Source organism: Chiloscyllium plagiosum, unplaced genomic scaffold (assembly GCF_037043375.1).
Source record: "Chiloscyllium plagiosum isolate Xiang-an unplaced genomic scaffold, Cpla_swu_hap1 HiC_scaffold_23, whole genome shotgun sequence".
Lineage (NCBI taxonomy): Eukaryota > Metazoa > Chordata > Chondrichthyes > Orectolobiformes > Hemiscylliidae > Chiloscyllium > Chiloscyllium plagiosum.
In genome coordinates this window covers 17,850,048-17,869,271 of record NW_028270161.1, presented here as the reverse complement: position 1 = coordinate 17,869,271, position 19,224 = coordinate 17,850,048, and the positions used below count along the sequence as shown (strand labels likewise).

Below are 19,224 nucleotides of genomic sequence, written 5' to 3'. Positions count from 1 at the left end.
TTCCTGTTTGTGGCTGTTAATTCTGGTTGGACATAAAGTTATACAGCATGAAGCAGACCTGGTCCAACTCATCCATGTTGACCAAGTTTCTCAAACTAAATTAGTTACACTTGCCTGTATTTCGCCCATATCCGTATAAACCTTTCTTATTTGTGCACCTGTCCAAATGATATTCCTGGAGTTTTGTCATATGATGTTGCCTGAATTAGCCTGCCCAAACAGCCTCCTTCCAATTTGCAATATTTTTCATAATAAATAAGAGTAGAAAAAAATGCAAAAAACACAGATTTTAATGCCTCTATGATATTTCTTCACAGTTCCTTGCAGCAATGCTTGGTAGATTAATATTTAATTCCTGGGGACTCCAGAGCAATCCTAGAGGGTGGCATTCTTTCTCTCTGCCTCCCCCATGCTAAAGATGTCTACATTGGAACAGAAATCCATAGTGTGGCTTGTCAAATTTTGTTGAATATCACTACTGTGAACTGCTTTGGGACATTCTGAATTAATGGCACTGCATAAAGAAGAAAGAAAATTTACAGCCCAGGAGCAGGTCCTTTGGCCCTCCAAGCCTGAGCCAATCCAAATGTACTGTCTAAACCTGTCAGTCAATTCCTAAGCATCTGTATCCCTCTGCTCCCCAACTACTCATGCATCTGTCCAGACGCATCATAAATGAATCTACCGTGCCTGCTTCTATCACCTTTGCTGGCAACGCATTCTAAATGTCCACCACCCTCTGTGTGAAGTACTTGCCGCATGTATCCCCCTTAAACTTTCCACTCTCACCATGAAAGCGTGACCTCTCGTTATTGAATCCTTCACCCTGGGGAAAAAGCTTATCTCTATCCACCCTGTCTATACCCTTCATGGTTTTGTAAACCTCAATCAGGTCCCCCCTCAATCTTCTTTTTCCTAATGAAAATAAACCTAACCTACTCAACTTCTCTTCATAGATAACACCTTCCATACCAGGCAACATCCTCATAAGCCTTGTCTGCACCCTCTCCAAAGCGTCCACATCCTTTTGGTAATATGACAACCAGAACTATACACAGTATTCTAAATGTGGCTGAACCAATGTCTTGTACAATTTTAACATGACTTATCAGCTCTTATACTCAATACCCCGTCCAATGAAGGCAAGCATACTATATGCCTTCTTAACCACTCTATCCACCTGTGCAGCAACCTTCAGGGTATAATGGACCTGCACTCCCAGATCTCCCTGCCCATCAACTTTTCCCAAGGCGCTTCCATTCATTGTATAATTTGCTCTGGAATTATTCTTGCCTAAATGCATCACCTCACATTTGTCTCGATTGAAAACCATCTGCCACTTTTCCGCCCAACTGTCCAGTCTATCTATTTGCTCCTGTATTCTCTGACAGTCCCTTATGCTTTCTGCTACTCCACCAATCTTTGTGTCATCTGCAAACTTGCTGATCATACCAACAGTTCCCTCTACCAGATCATTTATGTATATTACAGTGGCCCAACACTGACCCCTGTGGAAAACCACTGATCACCTTTCTCCATTTCAAGAAACTCCCTTCAACTACTACTACTCTGTCTCCTGTTGCTCAACCAGTTCTTTATCCACCTAGCTAGAACACCCTGCACACCATGTGACTTCACTTTCTCCATTAGTCTACCATGGGGAACCTTATCAAATGTCTTACTAAAGTCCATGTATATGATGTCAACAGCCCTTCCTTCATCTATCAACTTGGTCACTTCCTCAAAGAACTCTATTAAGTTGTAAGGCACGATCTCCCCCGCACAAAAAAACCATGTTGCCTATCACTGATAAGCCCATTCTTTACTAAATATAAATAGATCCCATCCCTCAGTACCTTCTCCAGCAACCTCCCACCACCGATGTCAGGTTCACTGGTCTGTAGTTACCTGGAATATCCCTACTATCCTTCTTGTACAGGGGGACAACGTGAGCAACCTTCCAGTACTCCGGCACCGCACCTGGTTTAAGGATGCCATAAAGATATCTGTCAGGGCCCCAGCTATTTCCTCTCTCGCCTCCCTCAGCAACCTGGGATAGATCCCATCCTGACCTAGGGATTTGTCCACCTTAATAACCTCTAGCCTACCCACACATCTTCCCAATTATGTCAACGTGATCCAGACTAATCAAACTTCTATCTCTAATCTCAAGATTCATCCTGTTCCTCTCCTCAGTGAACACTGATGCAAAGTAATCATTCAGAATCTCACCCATTCTCTCAGGTTCGACACACAGCAAGAATGTAGTCAGAATTGTCATGTGGTACTTTGTCCATAATGTGTAAGCTTCCAGGACCTGTAAAACTGAGAGTCACCAACAGCCACTTAAAAGCCATGTGTGGATAGAGCATTTTTAAAAATATATCTTCATCACAGAGAGAGTCGCTGGATTACGTGTAGCAGCAGAGGACCTTGATTTTCCTGTGTCTTTCCATCTTTCTGTCTCGTGCAAAAATTCCTTGACCAATTATAATGTTGAAAGTGCTGTCTTGATGGAGGTCAATCAGCTCAATACAGGCCATGAATCAAACTTTGGAGCTTACTACTGAGGTGCCCTTGCCCATTTGTGAGGTTGAACAGTCTACCTTTATAAGCAAATTGCTTCAGGATTGAAACTTCTCTTTATATTTTTTTATGAGCCAAGTGTTTAGATCTGGATGATAGTTTAACACAGTTTTGTAGATGTTTACCCCAAAGGGTGTTGGTTTAAAAGATTAGCCATAATGTTAAAATAACATTGAAAGACTGTTCTGCTTTTAGTAGCCTGGAGGTTATACAGCTTGCAGTATGTTTGGATATAAACCTATGGGTGTTGGTGATAACTAATTTCTCTCTTACCTCTGTCTAATTTGAAAGTGAAGTCCACTTCCAAGAAAGAGCCAGGATCGAATTTCGATTTTCTTTGAAGAATCCATGCGTGGTAGTTTTTGTTTTAAAGATGAAAGAATGGTGGATTCAGGTTGCACTTCTTGCTGCACCGTTGATTGCAGTCTACCTTCACCTTCCTCCCCCAAGTCTCTCACCGTCTCTCTATACATGGAGAATGGCTGGAGCCTTCTTTACTTTCAAAGACCACCGCATATTTTACAGAGGTGAGAGTTTGGAATGGTATGACGGTAATATTAAATGGCAGGGCAGGTTCCTGCTACTGAATTATATGGTTCTGTACTTAATGCTCCGGTGATGTGTCTTTAGTGAGTCTGTAACTGTGCTATAAGCACATGTTCATTACTTTGTTTATATGATGAACACAAACATTTTTCTTATGTTGGCTTGCGTTTCCTGAAGAAGGGTTTATGCCCGAAACGTCGATTCTCCTGTTCCTTGGATGCTGCCTGACCTGCTGCGCTTTTCCAGCAACACATTTTCAGCTTGCATTTCTAAATACACCTTTTCTGAAAAGTTGTGATAACTCGATTGAAAGCACAGACGCACTGATCTCAACATTATCAGGCTTTTGGAAATAGGCATACTCTTGAGTTAGTTAAGGTAATGGTGCACTTTGAGGACAGTGTGTTAGAAATGCAAAGTTGCAAGATGTGGGCAATGAAGCAAGTACATTAGTAGTAACATTTGAAGTTGTGCCATTTATCATAAGAGGATCCTTTGACCATCTGCCCTAATTTTGTACTTCTATTATCAGGTTCCTCATTCAGTAGAAATGCCTCTTTAGCAAGGCCTACATTGTCTGGAAGGCCTTAATGTTTGGCTAACTTGGTCCAAATAGCTCGTTTCACTAGGGTGTAATAATGGCATGTAGGTGTCTTCAGAACCTCATCTAGGGCAGCTTTTATCATCCATCTGGATTCACAGTGTGATCGTTGGAAAAAAAGCTGGATTCTAGTGAGTAGTGACATGGCAACTGTTCTTGAATATACAACACAGTTTATCACTGAGTTATTTCAAAGAGTTCAATATAATTACTTTGACTCATAATACATTTAAACTGATAAATGGGGGAACCATTTGTGAACAGGGAGATTTCACAAAAACAATGCAATGAATAAATCTGCTGTTTTTGATAATAAAGGAAAGAATGCCAGCCCAGACTTCTTTTCTACAATTAGTGCCGGTGGATCTTTAGCCTAAATTTGCCCAATGTTCTGTAGGCTGTTTTAATGTGAGCTGTGTACAAATTTCAGATTCACTGGGTGCTGTTGGCAGTTCCGACATAGTGATCCTTTTGCATGGTTTCCCAACATCGAGCTATGATTGGCACAAGGTAAGGACTGGGGAAGAAGAATGCCAAGATTTGATCTGGCTGTGCTGTGACTTTGAGGAGTGAACCCCTGAGTTGTGGGTAAAACATTGCACTGACATACAGTAGAACTGGATTGAATGCAATAAAGTTTGAATGAACTACTTCCATTGTGAAAATATCTAAAATCTGAGATTTTTGAACACTGAGCTTTGCTATCTCATCTAATCGAATTCTTAGCTGGTTCTTCTACACCTTCACTTGAGAGGGGTGAAATTGACTGAGTGTTTTATTTCTGGTTACTACTGGAAACCGATTTCGCTCAGTACCTAGAAATTTTCTAACCTAGAATACTATCAAATTTAAGAGGTTGGTTAACTCAGTTGGCTGGACCGCTGGTGATGCCACAGTGTGGGTTCATTTCCTACATCGGCTGAGGTTAATAGAAGAACTGTAGGGATTCTATGAGCTCTCATTCCCTTTCAACCTCTCCCCTCACCTGAGGTGTGGGATATCCTCAGGTTAAATCACCCCAGTCATCTCTCTCTAGTGACAGAGCAGCCCTACGGTCTGGTAAGACTATGGTGACTTTACTTATTTTACTATCAAAAGTTTGTTTAATTTTGAAATAAACTAGAGTGAATGATCAAAGACATCTCTTTATTTGAGCAGATTCACCGATAACATTAATCGAAGATATAGAGTGTGGGAAAATAGATGGTGACATCTTGAAAAATTTCCATATTACAGAGGAGGGAGTGCTGAAAGTCTTGAAACGCATAAAGGTGGATAAATCCCCAAGACCTGATCAGGTGTACCCTAGAACTCTGTGGGGAGCTAGGGAAGTGATTGATTGCTGGGTCCCTTGCTGAGATATTTGTATCATCAGTAGTCACAGGTGAGGTGCCAGAAGACTGGAGGTTGGCTAAAGTGGCGCTGTTATTTAAGAAAGGTGTTAAGGACAAACTAGGGAGCTAGAGATCTGTGAGCCTGATGTCACTGGTGGGCAAATTGTTGGAGGGAATCCTGAGGGACACGATTTACACATATATGAGAAGGCAAGGATTGATTAGGGATAGTCAACATGGCTTTGTGCGTGGGAAATCATGTCTCACAAACTTGACTGAGTTTTTTGAAGAAGTAACAAAGAGGATTGATGAGGGCAGAGCTGTGAATGTGATCTATATGGACTTCAGTAAGGCGTTCGACCAGGTTCCCCATTGGAGACTGGTTAGCAAGGTTAGATCTCATGGAATACAGAGAGAACTAGCCATTTGGATACAGAATGTGTTCACAGGTAGAAGACAGAGGATGGTGGAGGGTTGTTTTCAGACTGGAGGCCTGTGACCAGCGGAGTGCCACAAAGATTGGTGCTGGGTCTGTTTCTTTTCGTCATTTATATAAATGATTTGGATATGAACATAGGTGCAGTTAGTAAGTTTGTAGATGACACCAGAATTGGAGGTGTAGTGGACAGCAAAAAAAAGTTACTTCAGGTTACAATGGGATTTTGATCAGATGGACCAATGAGCTGAGGAGTGGCAGATGGAGTTTAATCCAAATAAATATGAGGTGCTGCATTTTGCGAAAGCAAATCTTAGCAGGACTTATACACTTAATGGTAAGGTCCTAGGGAGTGTTGCTGAACAAAGGCACCTTGGAGTGCAGGTTCATAGCTCCTTGAAAGTGGAGTTGTAGGTAGATAGGATAGTGAAGAAGGTGTTTGATATGCTTTTTTTATTGGTCAGAGCATTGAGTGGAGGAGTTGGGAGATCATGTTGCAGCTGTACAGGATGTTGGTTAGGCCACTTTTGGAATATTGCGTGCAATTCTGGTCTTCCTATCAGAAGGATGTTGTGAAACTTGAAAGGGTTCAGAAAAGATTTACAAGGATGTTGCCAGGGTTGGAGGATTTGAGCTATAGGGAGAGGCTGAATAGGCTGGGGCTGTTTTCCCTGGAGCGTCGGAGGCTGAGGGGTGACCTCAGAAGTTTATAAAATCATGAGGGGCATGGATAGGATAAATAGTCAGTCTTTCTCCTGGAGTGGGGAAATCCAGAACTCGAGGGCATAGGTTTAGAGTGAGAGGGGAAAGATATAAAAGGGACCTCAAGGGCAACTTGTTCACACAGAGGATGGTGTGGATGTATGGAATGAGCTGCCAGAGGAAGTGGTCGAGACTGGTACAATTACAACATTTCAAATACCCATCCAATTGCCTTTTAATATGAAAGGGTTTAGAGGGATATGGGCCAAACAAATGGGACTAGATTAAGTTGGGATATCTGGTCGGCATGGACGAGTTGGATCGAAGGGTCTGTTTCCATGCTGTACAACTTTGTTTACAACTGTACAGACACTGTGACTCTGTTGTTAGACAATCTAACTGCTGTATAGAATGTTACAGAATACTAAAAGGACTGTTACATGCTTTTGTTTCAGATCTGGGAAGGTTTAACTCGGAGGTTTAATCGAGTTATTGCATTAGATTTTCTTGGCTTTGGATTTAGTGATAAACCTGTGAGTATCTGATTGCTGTGGAACGTCCATTTCCTTTACGAAAGGTTTAACCCCTTGAGCACTGGATGTAATTCATAGTATATAGGTAGTTGGATAGTTGTCAACTGTAGGATTTTAATTTGTAATAAATTTGTAAGGAGAGGGTTTCTGCTTTATTTTCAGCATTACAGCCAAGACTACACTTCAAATTAGCCTCATTGATACTAAAGCACTTAAATGCAAAACTGTCTGCCTTTCATTCATGGATCATATTTCTCATTGCTACATATAACTATATAACAAATCATTTCAATCAAAGAAATAGTTCATTATGAGAGCCTTTTTAAAATGGCTGGAGGTAAAGAAGTGTTTGTGCAATTGTAAGCATTGTCATAAGATGTGTTTGTTTTGCAATGAATTGGGGCTGGGGGGTGCTTTTGTACCTGGAAGGTTAATTGCTAAAGGCAATGCATTTTCTCTTCATTAGAGGCTGCACAGATACTCCTTCTTTGAGCAGGCAGATATTGTCCAGGGGCTAATAATGGAGCTAGGCCTTTCTCAGCAGAAGATCAACATTCTGGCCCATGATTATGGAGACACTGTTGCACTGGAGCTACTGTACAGGTTATCACTTTAAAAAATAAATAGCATTTTACGGGGGCAGTGGAAAATTACTTCCTGAACAACAATGTTAAATATGTTGTTTACCTGCATTTTTTCAAAAACTGTATATGCAGAATTCTTGGTGAGGTAATGCTCATAAAATCATACAGTACAGAAGAGGCCCATTGTGTCTGTATTGCCAAAAATACGCTACTCCCTATTCTACTCTCACCTTCCTGCACTGGACCCATAGCCTTGAATGGTATGACTTCAGAAGTTCATCCAAGTACATTATAAAAGTTGTGAGGTTATGTCCTCAACTCCCCTCCCATGCTGTGTATAGAATTCATAGAATCCCTACAGTGTGGAAACAGACCTTTTGACCCTCCAGTCCACACTGACCCTCCAAAGAGTATTCCACTCAAATCCATTCCCAATTACTCTACATCTTCCCCTAAGCTACACATCCCTGAACACTATGGACAATTTAGCATGGCCAATTCACCTAACCTGCCTATCTTTGGATTGTGGGAGGAAACTGGAGCACCCGGAGGAAATCCATGCAGATACAGGGAGAATGTGCATCCTCCACTCAGGCGGTTGCCTGAGGCTAGAATTGAACCTGGGTCCCTGGTGCTGTGAGACAGCAGTGCTACCCACTGAGCCACTGTGCCACTTATGTACTCCAGACCCATGCCACCCTCTGGGTGAGAAAAGTTTTCTTCAGATCTCCTCTAAATCTCCTGCCTTTCACTTTAAAAATCTGTCTCCTTGTTCTTATCCCTTCAACTAAGGTGAAAGTGGGTACTGTAGGTGCTGGGATTTGAGTCAAGATTAGCCCTTCGTCAGCAGGGCTTTTGCCCGAATATCGATTTTCCTGCTCCTCGGATGCTGTCTGACCTGCTGTGCTTTTCCAGCACCACACTAACCTTCAACTAAGGCACACAGTGCTTTCTATCCACCCCGTCCATGCTCCTCAATCTTATACACGTCTATCAGGCATCCCTTCAACCTTCTCTGCTTCAATGTTCAGTGCCAGCATCCTCCATCACCCAAGACCCTCCCACCAAGTGCTTTATTAGCTGTCCTCTGCAGGTTGGCTGCACACTTGTGGAGGGAACCACACAGAACACAATCTGTTTGATTTTATCCGGTGTTCAGCAAGTCATTGGATTGTGTTCGAGTGGAGCACTTTTCTGAATTCTGTCTTTTTTCTGGGGTCCCTTTGTTATAGAAATCAGCCAACGTGGTATAGATCATGGATTAATCCTGAGATTGTATAGTTTGGTACTAGCCACGGACTCCGTGCGCTACTGAGCATAATTCTACACTGTGCTATCTATTCTAATGCATAGGACATCACTATTGCTGAGCAGGAATAACTGCTGAATTGCTGAAGTGATCCTGTCACACTGGTTCTGCGGGAACCTTGTGGCATTAGTCTGGTCTAACATTGAGATCTGTGATAGGACTCATGTCTGTCGGGTCTACAATGTGGAAGCTTCATGGTTCAAATTTTTGTGCGTAATCTCTCCTATGTTAGGTTTGAACATGGTAAACCTGGACATCTGATGATTAATAGCCTGTGCTTGTCAAATGGAGGTATTTCACTACTTGGCTATCTTGTTAAAATAATAACACATTTATATTATTCCCAGTTCCTCTGGATGACAGCTTACCTCATTCTTTGTAATTATTTCAGGAATATTTCCAGAGACAAACCACCCAAGATTTATACAGAAGGTCTGTATATAATCTATTTTAAATAAAATCTGCAATAATTCAATTTACTAAGTGTGGGGCTCCAATTAAGACTTGAATATCATATGAAGCTTCTCTTTAAATGTATCTAAGTACATGAAGCAGCGAGCAAGGGAAGAATCTTTTGATATGGTGAGATGAAGTAACTAAAGCAGGAGCTGCTCATATAGAACATGAACGCTCATACAAACTAGCGAAGCTAAGTTAATTGAGAACATAGCAGCACATTACATTGATCTGCTTCTATCTTGGAGCTTAAAGCACCAGTTTCTTGTCAGTGGTACTAAACATTGTAGGCAGTAAAAGTGCAGAGGAAATGGACAAGGTTCCAGAATGTGAGAGTGGGATTGACTTTGAAATATTTGGCAATTATGACTGTTCACTTAGGATGGTGGTAAAGGCGTACTGCAAATGGGTATTTAGACCTTTCCAGGACTGTGAAGAGGTGTTGGCCCAGTATTGTTCATTGTGAAGAAAATCAAGAGCAGTTGATCTGTAGCTTAAGGGGAATAGTTGTTTAATTTTTTTGTGTGTTACATATGTTTTCAATTGGGAGTTACAAAATTTAAGCAATGTTTTAAATTCAGTTGCATATTCTTTACTCTTCTCCCTTCTTCTCCAGTGTAACCAATTCCTGCTGGGGTACAGTTCAATGCACTTTGCAATTGCTCATTTTCTCACTGAAGTATCCTTTCTTTTGTCAGTAGCAATGATGGTCTTGACAAATTATTTACCCATGGTTGGGGGAAGTCAGTAGGAAAACCCAAACCTGATTCTGGCTTTGGTACTTGTCATATCAATAGCTGCTCATTAGAATTAGGAGACTTGGCCTATTTTGTTTTACCCTGCATCTAACAAAGGTGCATATTGTACCTAGAATCTTGTAAATCACCAAACTGGAGAGTTTTATCTAGTTCAAGACATAAAGGCTTCCTCCTTGGCTGGCTTTCTCTGAAATTTTATATAACTAGTATTACTAACGGAAAGGAAATTAACATTATATCCTTATTTTATTAACCTGGACTTTCAATTATTTCTAAGATATAATAGAGGTACACCATCATGAATGATAAAGAGTTAATATGGATCGTCAAAATTCCATTGCTGTTCCTTAATGCACTAATGCTATTTGAAAACGTGAAAAGTTACTTGAAAAAAATGAAAAGCTACTTCAGCTGTTTTCATTTATAGCTAGTTAAAGTACTATGGTTTCTCACTGTCTGGTTAGTTTGTGTAAGTAAGGAATGTTGACTAAATTGCGACAGACTTCAGAAACTCATTCGAAAGTGCCAAATGATGATCAGAATCTGAAACAACATTTTGAATGGTGTGTAAAGTTGAAGGAGAAATGTGGACAGCAGTTTACAATGATTAAATATTGACACAAAATGTAACAAGAACTCTGACAACAGGGGTGAGGTTTATTGATAGTAAGTGCAAACTCTGCACAGGATTTCCAATTTTTTATATACATGCTTCATTTCAATATCCAGTGAAGTATGAGGGAGCTGTGTCAGAGCAGATACAAAAATGTTTACATGCCATGAATTAATGTATGAGCGATGGATTTCTAAGTTAAATTTATAATTATTTTCTTAACAGCTGCTCAAGGACAGTGGATGCTTTTCACCAATCTTTACCAGACTTATGAACTACTACTTCTTTTCAAAAGGGTAAGCTCTGTAATGGTACCTGAATTAAAGCCAGTGTGCAACAGAAATAAACTAATTCTCTGAACAAGAATTGGACAAGGTGTTTGTTCCATTCTCAACCTACACAGTTTCAACTTCTTCCACAAACAAGGCAGGACTGATTTGAACCTTCTGAGTGATGTGAGAGTTTTTAATTGCTGTTTGTGATATAATACTTCCCATAGGATTATCGTACAATCTTTTAATTCACAAACCTTAGTGCAAAGAATGTTGGTGTGACGTATTTTTGTCATCCTGGTGAATTAAATAAAGCATACTACAAGCATATCCCAGTTGGGTTCAATTGTTGGAAGGATATGTCTCCAGTTCTTTCGTAAATTTTAATCACCAGCTAAGTTTCGGATGGTAAAAACACTCCAGGTTCACATCTCCAGTGTCAGAGCATTATTCATTGAGCATTCACCACTCTTATCAAAGACCCTCATAGTCCAGGAAACTTTGTTTTGACTGTCTCTTGATAAACTGGCAAAAATTATATGGCTCAAATACTGTGAAGTTTATTGTATTATTCTGTCCAATGATTACGTTTTTTAAAAAATTATTTATCTCAGTCAATATTTGTTCAGTTGAATGGCCACAAAATATTAACAGTTGAATCAATTTCTCCTCAAGTACTGTGATGTCTGAATAGTTGAGAGTCTTGAGTGAGAAGGCTCTCAACTGATAATCATGATTTGGAGATGCCGGTGTTGATGTGGGGTGTACAAAGTTAAAAATCACACAACACCAGGTTACAGTCCAACAGGTTTATTTGGAAACACCAGCTTTTGGAGCAACGCTCCTTCATTGGGTGACAGCCACCTGATGAAGGAGCAGCACTTCAAACGTTAGTGCTTCCAAATTAACCTTATGGACTATAACCTGGTATTGTGTGACTTTTTTTAATTCAACTGGTAAGTTTTTTTATTTAAGGCAAATTTACGTTATTATTTGTGATTTATGGTGTAAATAAAATATAACAATATCTATACCCGCTGCATTATGTTTCTATTTCTTCGTCTGTGTTTTTGCATTGATTATGTGCACCTTTTTAATTACCTGGAATATTTGATCAACTAGCATACTCCCGGTCCCATAGGAGCAGTTTAATACAAGGTTTGCTCTACCACCAAGATGTAGACTGGTATTTATTGCCTAGTCTTAATAATGTCATTTCAAATGACTAGAAAGTTGGTGAGCTATGTTGGTGAGAGATTGGAGTTTAGTCCTTAAAGAACTTTTGTGAGCTAGTTGGGTTTATCATGATAATCCATGCCTTTTATAGCTGCATTTATTCATTTTTATTTTAATGAAAAATGGAACTTTGTGTGTGAAGAAGCTGCCTGAGAGAATATATATAATTTGGGCTTTTTCCAGGATCAGTGCGGTGTTTGGACCCCATACACAACCAACGAATGCAGAATACTGGGACATATGGACCATGGTCCGGGTCAATGATGGGAACCTGGTGATGGACAGGTGGGTGAAAAATCTAAAGTCTTTCACCTTGCATTTTTTGTTCACCGCTTGCAGCAGCACATAATGTTGCGCGTGTTTCACTTTAGGTCACCCAGTTGTGCCTCTTTGTATTTATTATTGCATCGAAATTGGCACTTTCACTGTCTCTCAAAATTGCAGTAACCAGGCAAATACTTGCTGCACAGATGCTAAATGTAAAAGCTTGTGGAATGTTGTTGGATGTAAACCGCATCCAATTTAGTATTAATTGTGTAAACAATTGAGAATATATCTGTGAGGAAATAATGTGTGCCGAGCACATCCTGGCTGCTGATTTTTGCTTTTATATACAAGGTGTAATCCCCCTCTAATTTGAAACCTCCCACTTGTCTCTCTCTAATATCAATATTACATATCGATAATGGTCAGCAGAACCTTCCTCTCACTAGCGCTATGTTGCAAAAACACCATCTGAAAGATTACTATTCTTTCTATCTACTCTCCTAAACATTTAGATATTAAGGTAATGAACTGAGTCTTGGTCTTTTCTGCAACATTTTTCATATGGAGAAGCGATGAGTTAAATCAAGTTGGATGATTCCATGGTTTTTTTTATTGTTTCATGGGATTTGAGCCTCGCTCGTAAGGCCAACATTTGCTACCCATTCCTAATTGCTCATGAGAAGACCTAGCTGTTCAGCTGTCTTCTTGAATCACTGCAGTCCATCTGTGGGAGTTCCATGATGTTAATTCTGCAATAGGGAAGAATGGTGGTTAGTTCCTAGTCAGGAACATGTGCTGCTTGGAGGGAAATACAGAGGTGAAGTTACACCTGTAATTATACTTTTACAAGCTTGAAGATGGTAAAAATTGGATGAATGAATGACTGTAAGGTATTTAACAGTTTCAAGCTTATGAGGAATGATGTGTTAGAATAGCAATAATGTTTCAAGTTTTTTTTATTCAGAGGACAACCAAATTATTAGCTGCAGTAACGAAATAAATTTTCTAAATGTCCAACTGAATAGGTCATGGCCCAGTAGAAGTAGCATATGCTTGCTAATGGAGTTGAACACCTGATAGGTTTTAAATATCAGAAAATGTCAGAGCAATTAAAGTCTTAGTACAAAGCTTCTTCTGATAATTGACTAAATCAAAACTTTCAGTTCAGCAGGTTCTGTGTTTTGTTGAACTTCTAACTAAGTGTGGACTGGGCTAGTTACATTTCCAAGTTATCAGTTTACACACAGTCAATTGGTCTTAATGTTGCTGGCAGTTTAAAAAAGCTACTACAATGTTTTTAACATCTGCTTTTACTTGATATGCATTATGATTCTTTAGGCCTTGCACTGGGTTGCAGAGGTAAGGACCTCAAAGCCTTTTTCACATCCGGGGGTATTTCTTTGGAGAATTTGTGCAGAATTCTGCTTAAGTGAGAATGTGTCCCATTTGTAGCAGGATTGCTGTGTGAATAAATACCTATAAAAACATTAAGCTGAGTATCTAATTAGGAACTGGATTGAGGCTTACTAGGTTAAGTACAGATAATCCATTGATGCAGGCAAATATCCTTTCTCCTTGAGCTGCTGGAACCTTGCAAACGTGTCAACCTGCTGGGTCAGGGCTGTGCAGTATTGACTTAACTTTGAGTGGAGCATCGATGCAAGTTATTACAAAACCTTCTCCCAGTGGAGGAGTTGTGTTGATAAAGTTCACAGTACAAAAGGTTTTACACTGCCTGTAGAAGGTTGGAGAGAAAGCTTTGCTATTTATGATTTTTAATACATTTTAATTCAATGTTTAATTGATTTGAGCAGTCATATTTTGGTGATACATTTCCGAATTATGTAATTTGCATTGCTTCATTCAAATCCAATGCAAAATCCATTGTTTTCAAGCACAAGAAATTGCAAGTATATTTAAGATATTATAGGCTAACTAATGTATATGACTAAGTCAAAAATAATCAGACTTCCAAAGATTCAGGATAAAACTTTAAAAGGGAGCCAGTACTTGCTGAGAATGGATGGTGATACCAATAGAGATTTTATCATTTTCCCACCCTAGCACCACCACAATTCAAGTTGGAATAAAAGAGTTAGTGTTCCTTATAAAGGAGATAAACAAGTAATTCAGACAAATATTCTGCTGGAATAATTTTGAACTTTGGAGTAGGTTTTCTTGCCCTTGACTTTTAGATAACTGCAGCTAAGGAATAAATGGGTAACGTAGAATGTCCAAATCAACTAGCCTACTGCTACTGTCCTTTTGGCACAGATGCCTCAGCAAGGAATTATTTTCTCTATATCCATTTAATGTGTTAAATTCTGGAAAATAGGAAATGCAATTGAAATGCTGATATTGTTTAGATAAGAGGATAAGATAAATGACATTTAGGGTCAGATACCTAATGTCGAAGTGCCTAATTTTAAAATGATGAAACACAAGGCAGCACTGTGTACTGTGGGTGACATAGCAGGAAGTTTCAGTAGAGTAGGAGAATGTAGAGTAACAAATGAGAAAAGGTCAAGAAGGGACAATTAGAAAATGAAAGTAGCAGAGGAAGATTGAAGACTGGAAGAGGATCAGTAATAATGTGTAGATGGTCACAAAGCAACTTCCTGTTCCAGTGACATACTGAAGGTGATATGCAAACTTACCTTGTGCCTATGTAGATGGTGAGTCCATTAATAAATGTATATTTCATGGTCATAAAGACCCAGCTCTTAGATCTGTCAGTCTAACATCCTACAGTTTCATTCTTTTTTAGTATTTTGCAGTTTATTAATCAAAGGTGGAAGTACAGGGATCGATGGGTAAAAGCCCTGACTTCGACTTCTGTTCCACGTATGTACAACAAATTGTGCTTTATATTAACAGAAAAAAGAAATTACTCTCATGCACAAGCTGTTTACAATAAAATTGTCATTGGTAAAACAATCCCTTTCTTTTGGCAGTATATTCCTTGTGTTGTTAGAAGTCTATGGGTTAATGAACTATGCGCTTTTGAAGTACACAGACCAGGGATATCTTGGGTTTGATTGGACTCTGTGCTGCTTTAATTAGTCTCTGTTTCAGCAGTGGTAAAGTTCATATTGATCTCTGTACCTTGGGCTAAGGAGAAATGTACAAATCATCCGGAGGCTCTGCTCCAGAGTGTACTTTAGTGACTCACTAAGGTTATTGTTGCTGGGTCTCCGATTTAGATTAAAAAACATTGGGGCAGAAGTAGAACAACCTTTGGCCCTTTGAGTATGCTCTGCCATTCAGTGAGATTATGGCTAACCTGATGATCATCTACTTTGCTTTTTCCCTATAACCCTTATTCCATGACTGCTCAAAAATATTTATCAGAGCCTTCAACATTCTTAATGACTCAACCTTGACAGCTTTTTTGGTAAAGAATTCCCCCAATTTATTACTTTCTGAATGAAATAAAGTCTTTGTCATCTGATTTAACTGAGATTATGGCCTTTAGTCCGAGGCTCTCCCACATGAGGAAACAAACTCCACATCCTCCTCTGGGAAGTCCCTTTAAGAATCTTATATGTTTCAATAAAGCTGCCCTTTATTCTTCTAAACTTCAATGAGTTCTGGCCCAACCTACTAAACCTCCCCTTCAAGGAAAATTCCTCCTTATCCAGGATCAACCCAGTGAACCTTCTCTCGACTACCTGCAGTGCCAATTTGTCTTTACAGAGATGAAGGGGATCAAAATTATTCACAGTATTTCAGGTGTGGTTGACTAATGCTTTGTATAGTTTTATCAAGACTACTTTAATGTCATTCACTTGGAAATAAAATCAAACATTTTTATTTGCATTCCCTATTGCCTGCTGAACTTGAATGCTAGCGTTTTGTGATTCATGTACAAAGTCTCCCGAATCCTCCTGTGCTGCTGTTTTCTGCAGTCTTTCTCTAATTAATATTTAGCTTCTCTGTTCTTCCTGCCATTGTGCATACACTCAAATTTTCTCACATTATATTGCCATCTGCCAAGTTTTTGCCCACCCTCTTAACGTGTCTACCCCTCATTGTCATCTTCATCACTTGCTTTCCCATTTATTTTTGTCATCCCCAAACTTGGGTTTTGTACATTCACTTACCTAATCTAAGTAATTAATATAAATATACATTGTAAAAATGTGACCTCAGTACTGATCCCTGTGCCACTGTACTAGTTATAGAGTCATAGAGATGTACAGATGGAGACAGACTCTTCGGTCCAACTTGTCCATGCTGACCAGATATCTTAAATTAATCTAGTCCCATTTGCCAGCACTTGGCCCATATTCCTCTAAATCCCATCCTGATGCCTTTTAAATGTTGTAATTGTACCAACCTCCATCTCTTCCTCTGGCAGCTCATTCTAAACATGTATCACCCTTTGTGTGAAAAAGTTGCCCCTTAGGTCCCTTTTAAATCTTTCCCCTTTCATCCTAAACCTGTGCCCTCTAGTTCTGGACTTATGTAGTGAGATGAGGTATGGTGAAAAGAAAAGACAGAAGGCAGATGCTTCAGAAGCAAAGGAAACTCTGATTTTATTAAAACAAGCGAAATTAAGTGCATATATAAAATCTCTGATAAGGAAATGAGTATTTAGGAAAAAAAATCCTATGCTTCAAGTGAAATGAGACTTGACTGACCGCTATTACCACCCCAGTTAATTGTTGCAGCCCCACCCCTCCAATCGTAACAAGGACAGAACGCCCCTGGTGCTCACCTTCCACCCTACCAACCTTCGCATAAACCAAATCATCCGCCGACATTTCCACCACCTCCAAACAGACCCCACCACCAGGGATATATTTCCCTCCCCACCCCTTTCCGCCTTCCGCAAAGACCGTTCCCTCCGTGACTACCTGGTCAGGTCCATGCCCCCCTACAACCCACCCTCCCATCTGGCACTTTCCTCTGCCACCGCAGGAACTGTAAAACTTGCGCCCACACCTCCTCCCTCACCTCTATCCAAGGCCCTAAAGGAGCCTTCCACATCCATCAAAGTTTTACTTGCATGTCCACTAATATCATTTATTGTATCCGTTGCTCCCGATGCGGTCTCCTCTGCATTGGGGAGACTGGGCGCCTCCTAACAGAGCGCTTTAAGGAACATCTCCGGGACACCCGCACCAATCAACCACACCGCCCTGTGGCCCAACATTTCAACTCCCCCTCCCACTCTGCCGAGGACATGGAGGTCCTGGGCCTCCTTCACCGCCGCTCCCTCACCACCAGACGCCTGGAGGAAGAACGCCTCATCTTCCGCCTCGGAACACTTCAACCCCAGGGCATCAATGTGGACTTCAACAGTTTCCTCATTTCCCCTTACCCCACCTCACCCTAGTTCTAAACTTCCAGCTCAGCACTGTCCCCATGACTTGTCCTACCTCCTATCTCCTTTTCCACCTATCACTCCACCCTCTCCTCCCTGACCTATCACCTTCATCCCCTCCCCCACTCACCCATTGTACTCTATGCTACTTTCTCCCCACCCCCACTCTCCTCTAGCTTATCTCTCCACGCTTCAGGCTCACTGCCTTTATTCCTGATGAAGGGCTTTTGCCCGAAACGTCGAATTCGAAGCTCCTTGGATGCTGCCTGAACTGCTGTGCTCTTCCAGCACCACTAATCCAGAATCTGGCTTTGAATTACAGACAGCTGTTAATTATTGAGTAACCATGGTAAAAGAGAGAGAAAACGTGAATCCCAGGTCCTGTCCTGTTTCCCTTTCCTGGGGAATGCCCTGCACCATCGGCCCTGAAGCCCAAACTTCCTACCTTATCTTACTGAGCTGGGACAGAGTGTTCTCGATGACGTTATGCTCACCCCCAAAGTGGTTTCCGTTGGCTTGGACAGTGCAGGATGTCACTGGCCCTGCCCCTGCCCCAGTCATTCTCTTGGCTCTCAAGTCCATTCTCGTCAACATGTGTAGGCTCGTGGATGAGAAGATTGTGAGGCTGTGGCTGATTCTCTGGATACTGCCTGCACCTCTTGCTGAACAAACCCCAGAGATCAGGGTTCCCTAGTTATACTGATTTGTCAGTTTCACTTATCTTTTTGCCAAGTCTGGATTTGATCATTGTTCCTCCTCTTGGGGCTGAATGACCACCTTGAGTATTAGATGAGGTGTGAATGGTTTTCTAATTAAAGTGAATGGGTTTCTGATTGTTTTGAATGTCCATTATTTGTCTTAGATGGGTGTAGGTTAAGGTATTGCTGAAAGTGTGAAAGCCTGTTCAGGGTAAACAGGTTCGCATGTTGTACAGTGGTGTGGAATGTTCAGTATCTCTGCCATGATGTGGAGATGCTGATGTTGAACTGTGCTGGACAAAGTTAAAAATCACACAACACCAGGTTAGAGTCCAACAGTTTATTTGGAAGTACAAGCTTTCGGACCGCTGCTCCTTCATCAGGTAACTAGTGGAATAGGATCAAAGGGCGCAATTTATAGCAGAAGATCTAGTGTCATACACCAGTGCAATATATTGAACAAATCTACATTGCTGTTAAGTCTTTTGGAACAGGCTGCAGGTTTCGATTCATTAATGTGTAAATCCCAGAACTTCTTTCGAGCCACATTCCCGAGATAACTTAAGGTTTTATTAAAGAAGTGACATCTCAGCTAAGACAATGAATTAAACGTGTGACTTGAAAGAAGTTCTGGGATTTACATATTAATGAATTGAAACCTGCAACACATTCTAAAAGACTTAATAGCAATCTAGGTTTGTTCAATATATTGCACCAGTGTATGACACTATGATCTTTTGCTATAAATTTTGTGTTCTGTGATCCTACTCCACCTGACGAAAGCACTCCAAAAGCTCGTACTTCCAAATAAACCTGTTGGGACTATAACCTGGTGTCATGTGATTTTTAACAGTATCTCTGTATCCGAGCAAATAATTAAAAGTCAAATAGTTTTCTAATTTTGTAGGGTCCAGAATGTTGCGGTTGTTTGCTCTGCAAGCTGGTGTTCATTGTCCTTTAGCTG

The 19,224-nt window shown here is 40.5% G+C and overlaps 1 protein-coding gene across 6 annotated transcripts in view; it reads left to right on the top strand.

Moving 5' to 3' along the window:
- mest (mesoderm specific transcript) overlaps positions 1 to 19,224 on the top strand; it is an 80,878-nt gene that overhangs the window by 7,735 nt on the left and 53,919 nt on the right. For 3 of the 6 annotated variants that reach the window (XM_087999400.1, XM_087999398.1, XM_087999399.1), the window contains exons 2-10: positions 2,878 to 3,113; positions 4,164 to 4,243; positions 6,661 to 6,738; positions 7,205 to 7,341; positions 8,864 to 8,922; positions 9,023 to 9,063; positions 10,684 to 10,754; positions 12,150 to 12,251; positions 15,001 to 15,077. In XM_087999400.1, coding sequence (XP_087855526.1) covers positions 2,960 to 3,113; positions 4,164 to 4,243; positions 6,661 to 6,738; positions 7,205 to 7,341; positions 8,864 to 8,922; positions 9,023 to 9,063; positions 10,684 to 10,754; positions 12,150 to 12,251; positions 15,001 to 15,077 — 799 coding nt within the window. In that variant the 5' untranslated portion in view covers positions 2,878 to 2,959. Of the gene's footprint in view, positions 1 to 2,877; positions 3,114 to 4,163; positions 4,244 to 6,660; positions 6,739 to 7,204; positions 7,342 to 8,863; positions 8,923 to 9,022; positions 9,064 to 10,683; positions 10,755 to 12,149; positions 12,252 to 15,000; positions 15,078 to 19,224 lie in introns of those variants that run through there. The other 3 variants (XM_087999397.1, XM_043714024.2, XM_087999401.1) reach the window with 2 other exon arrangements.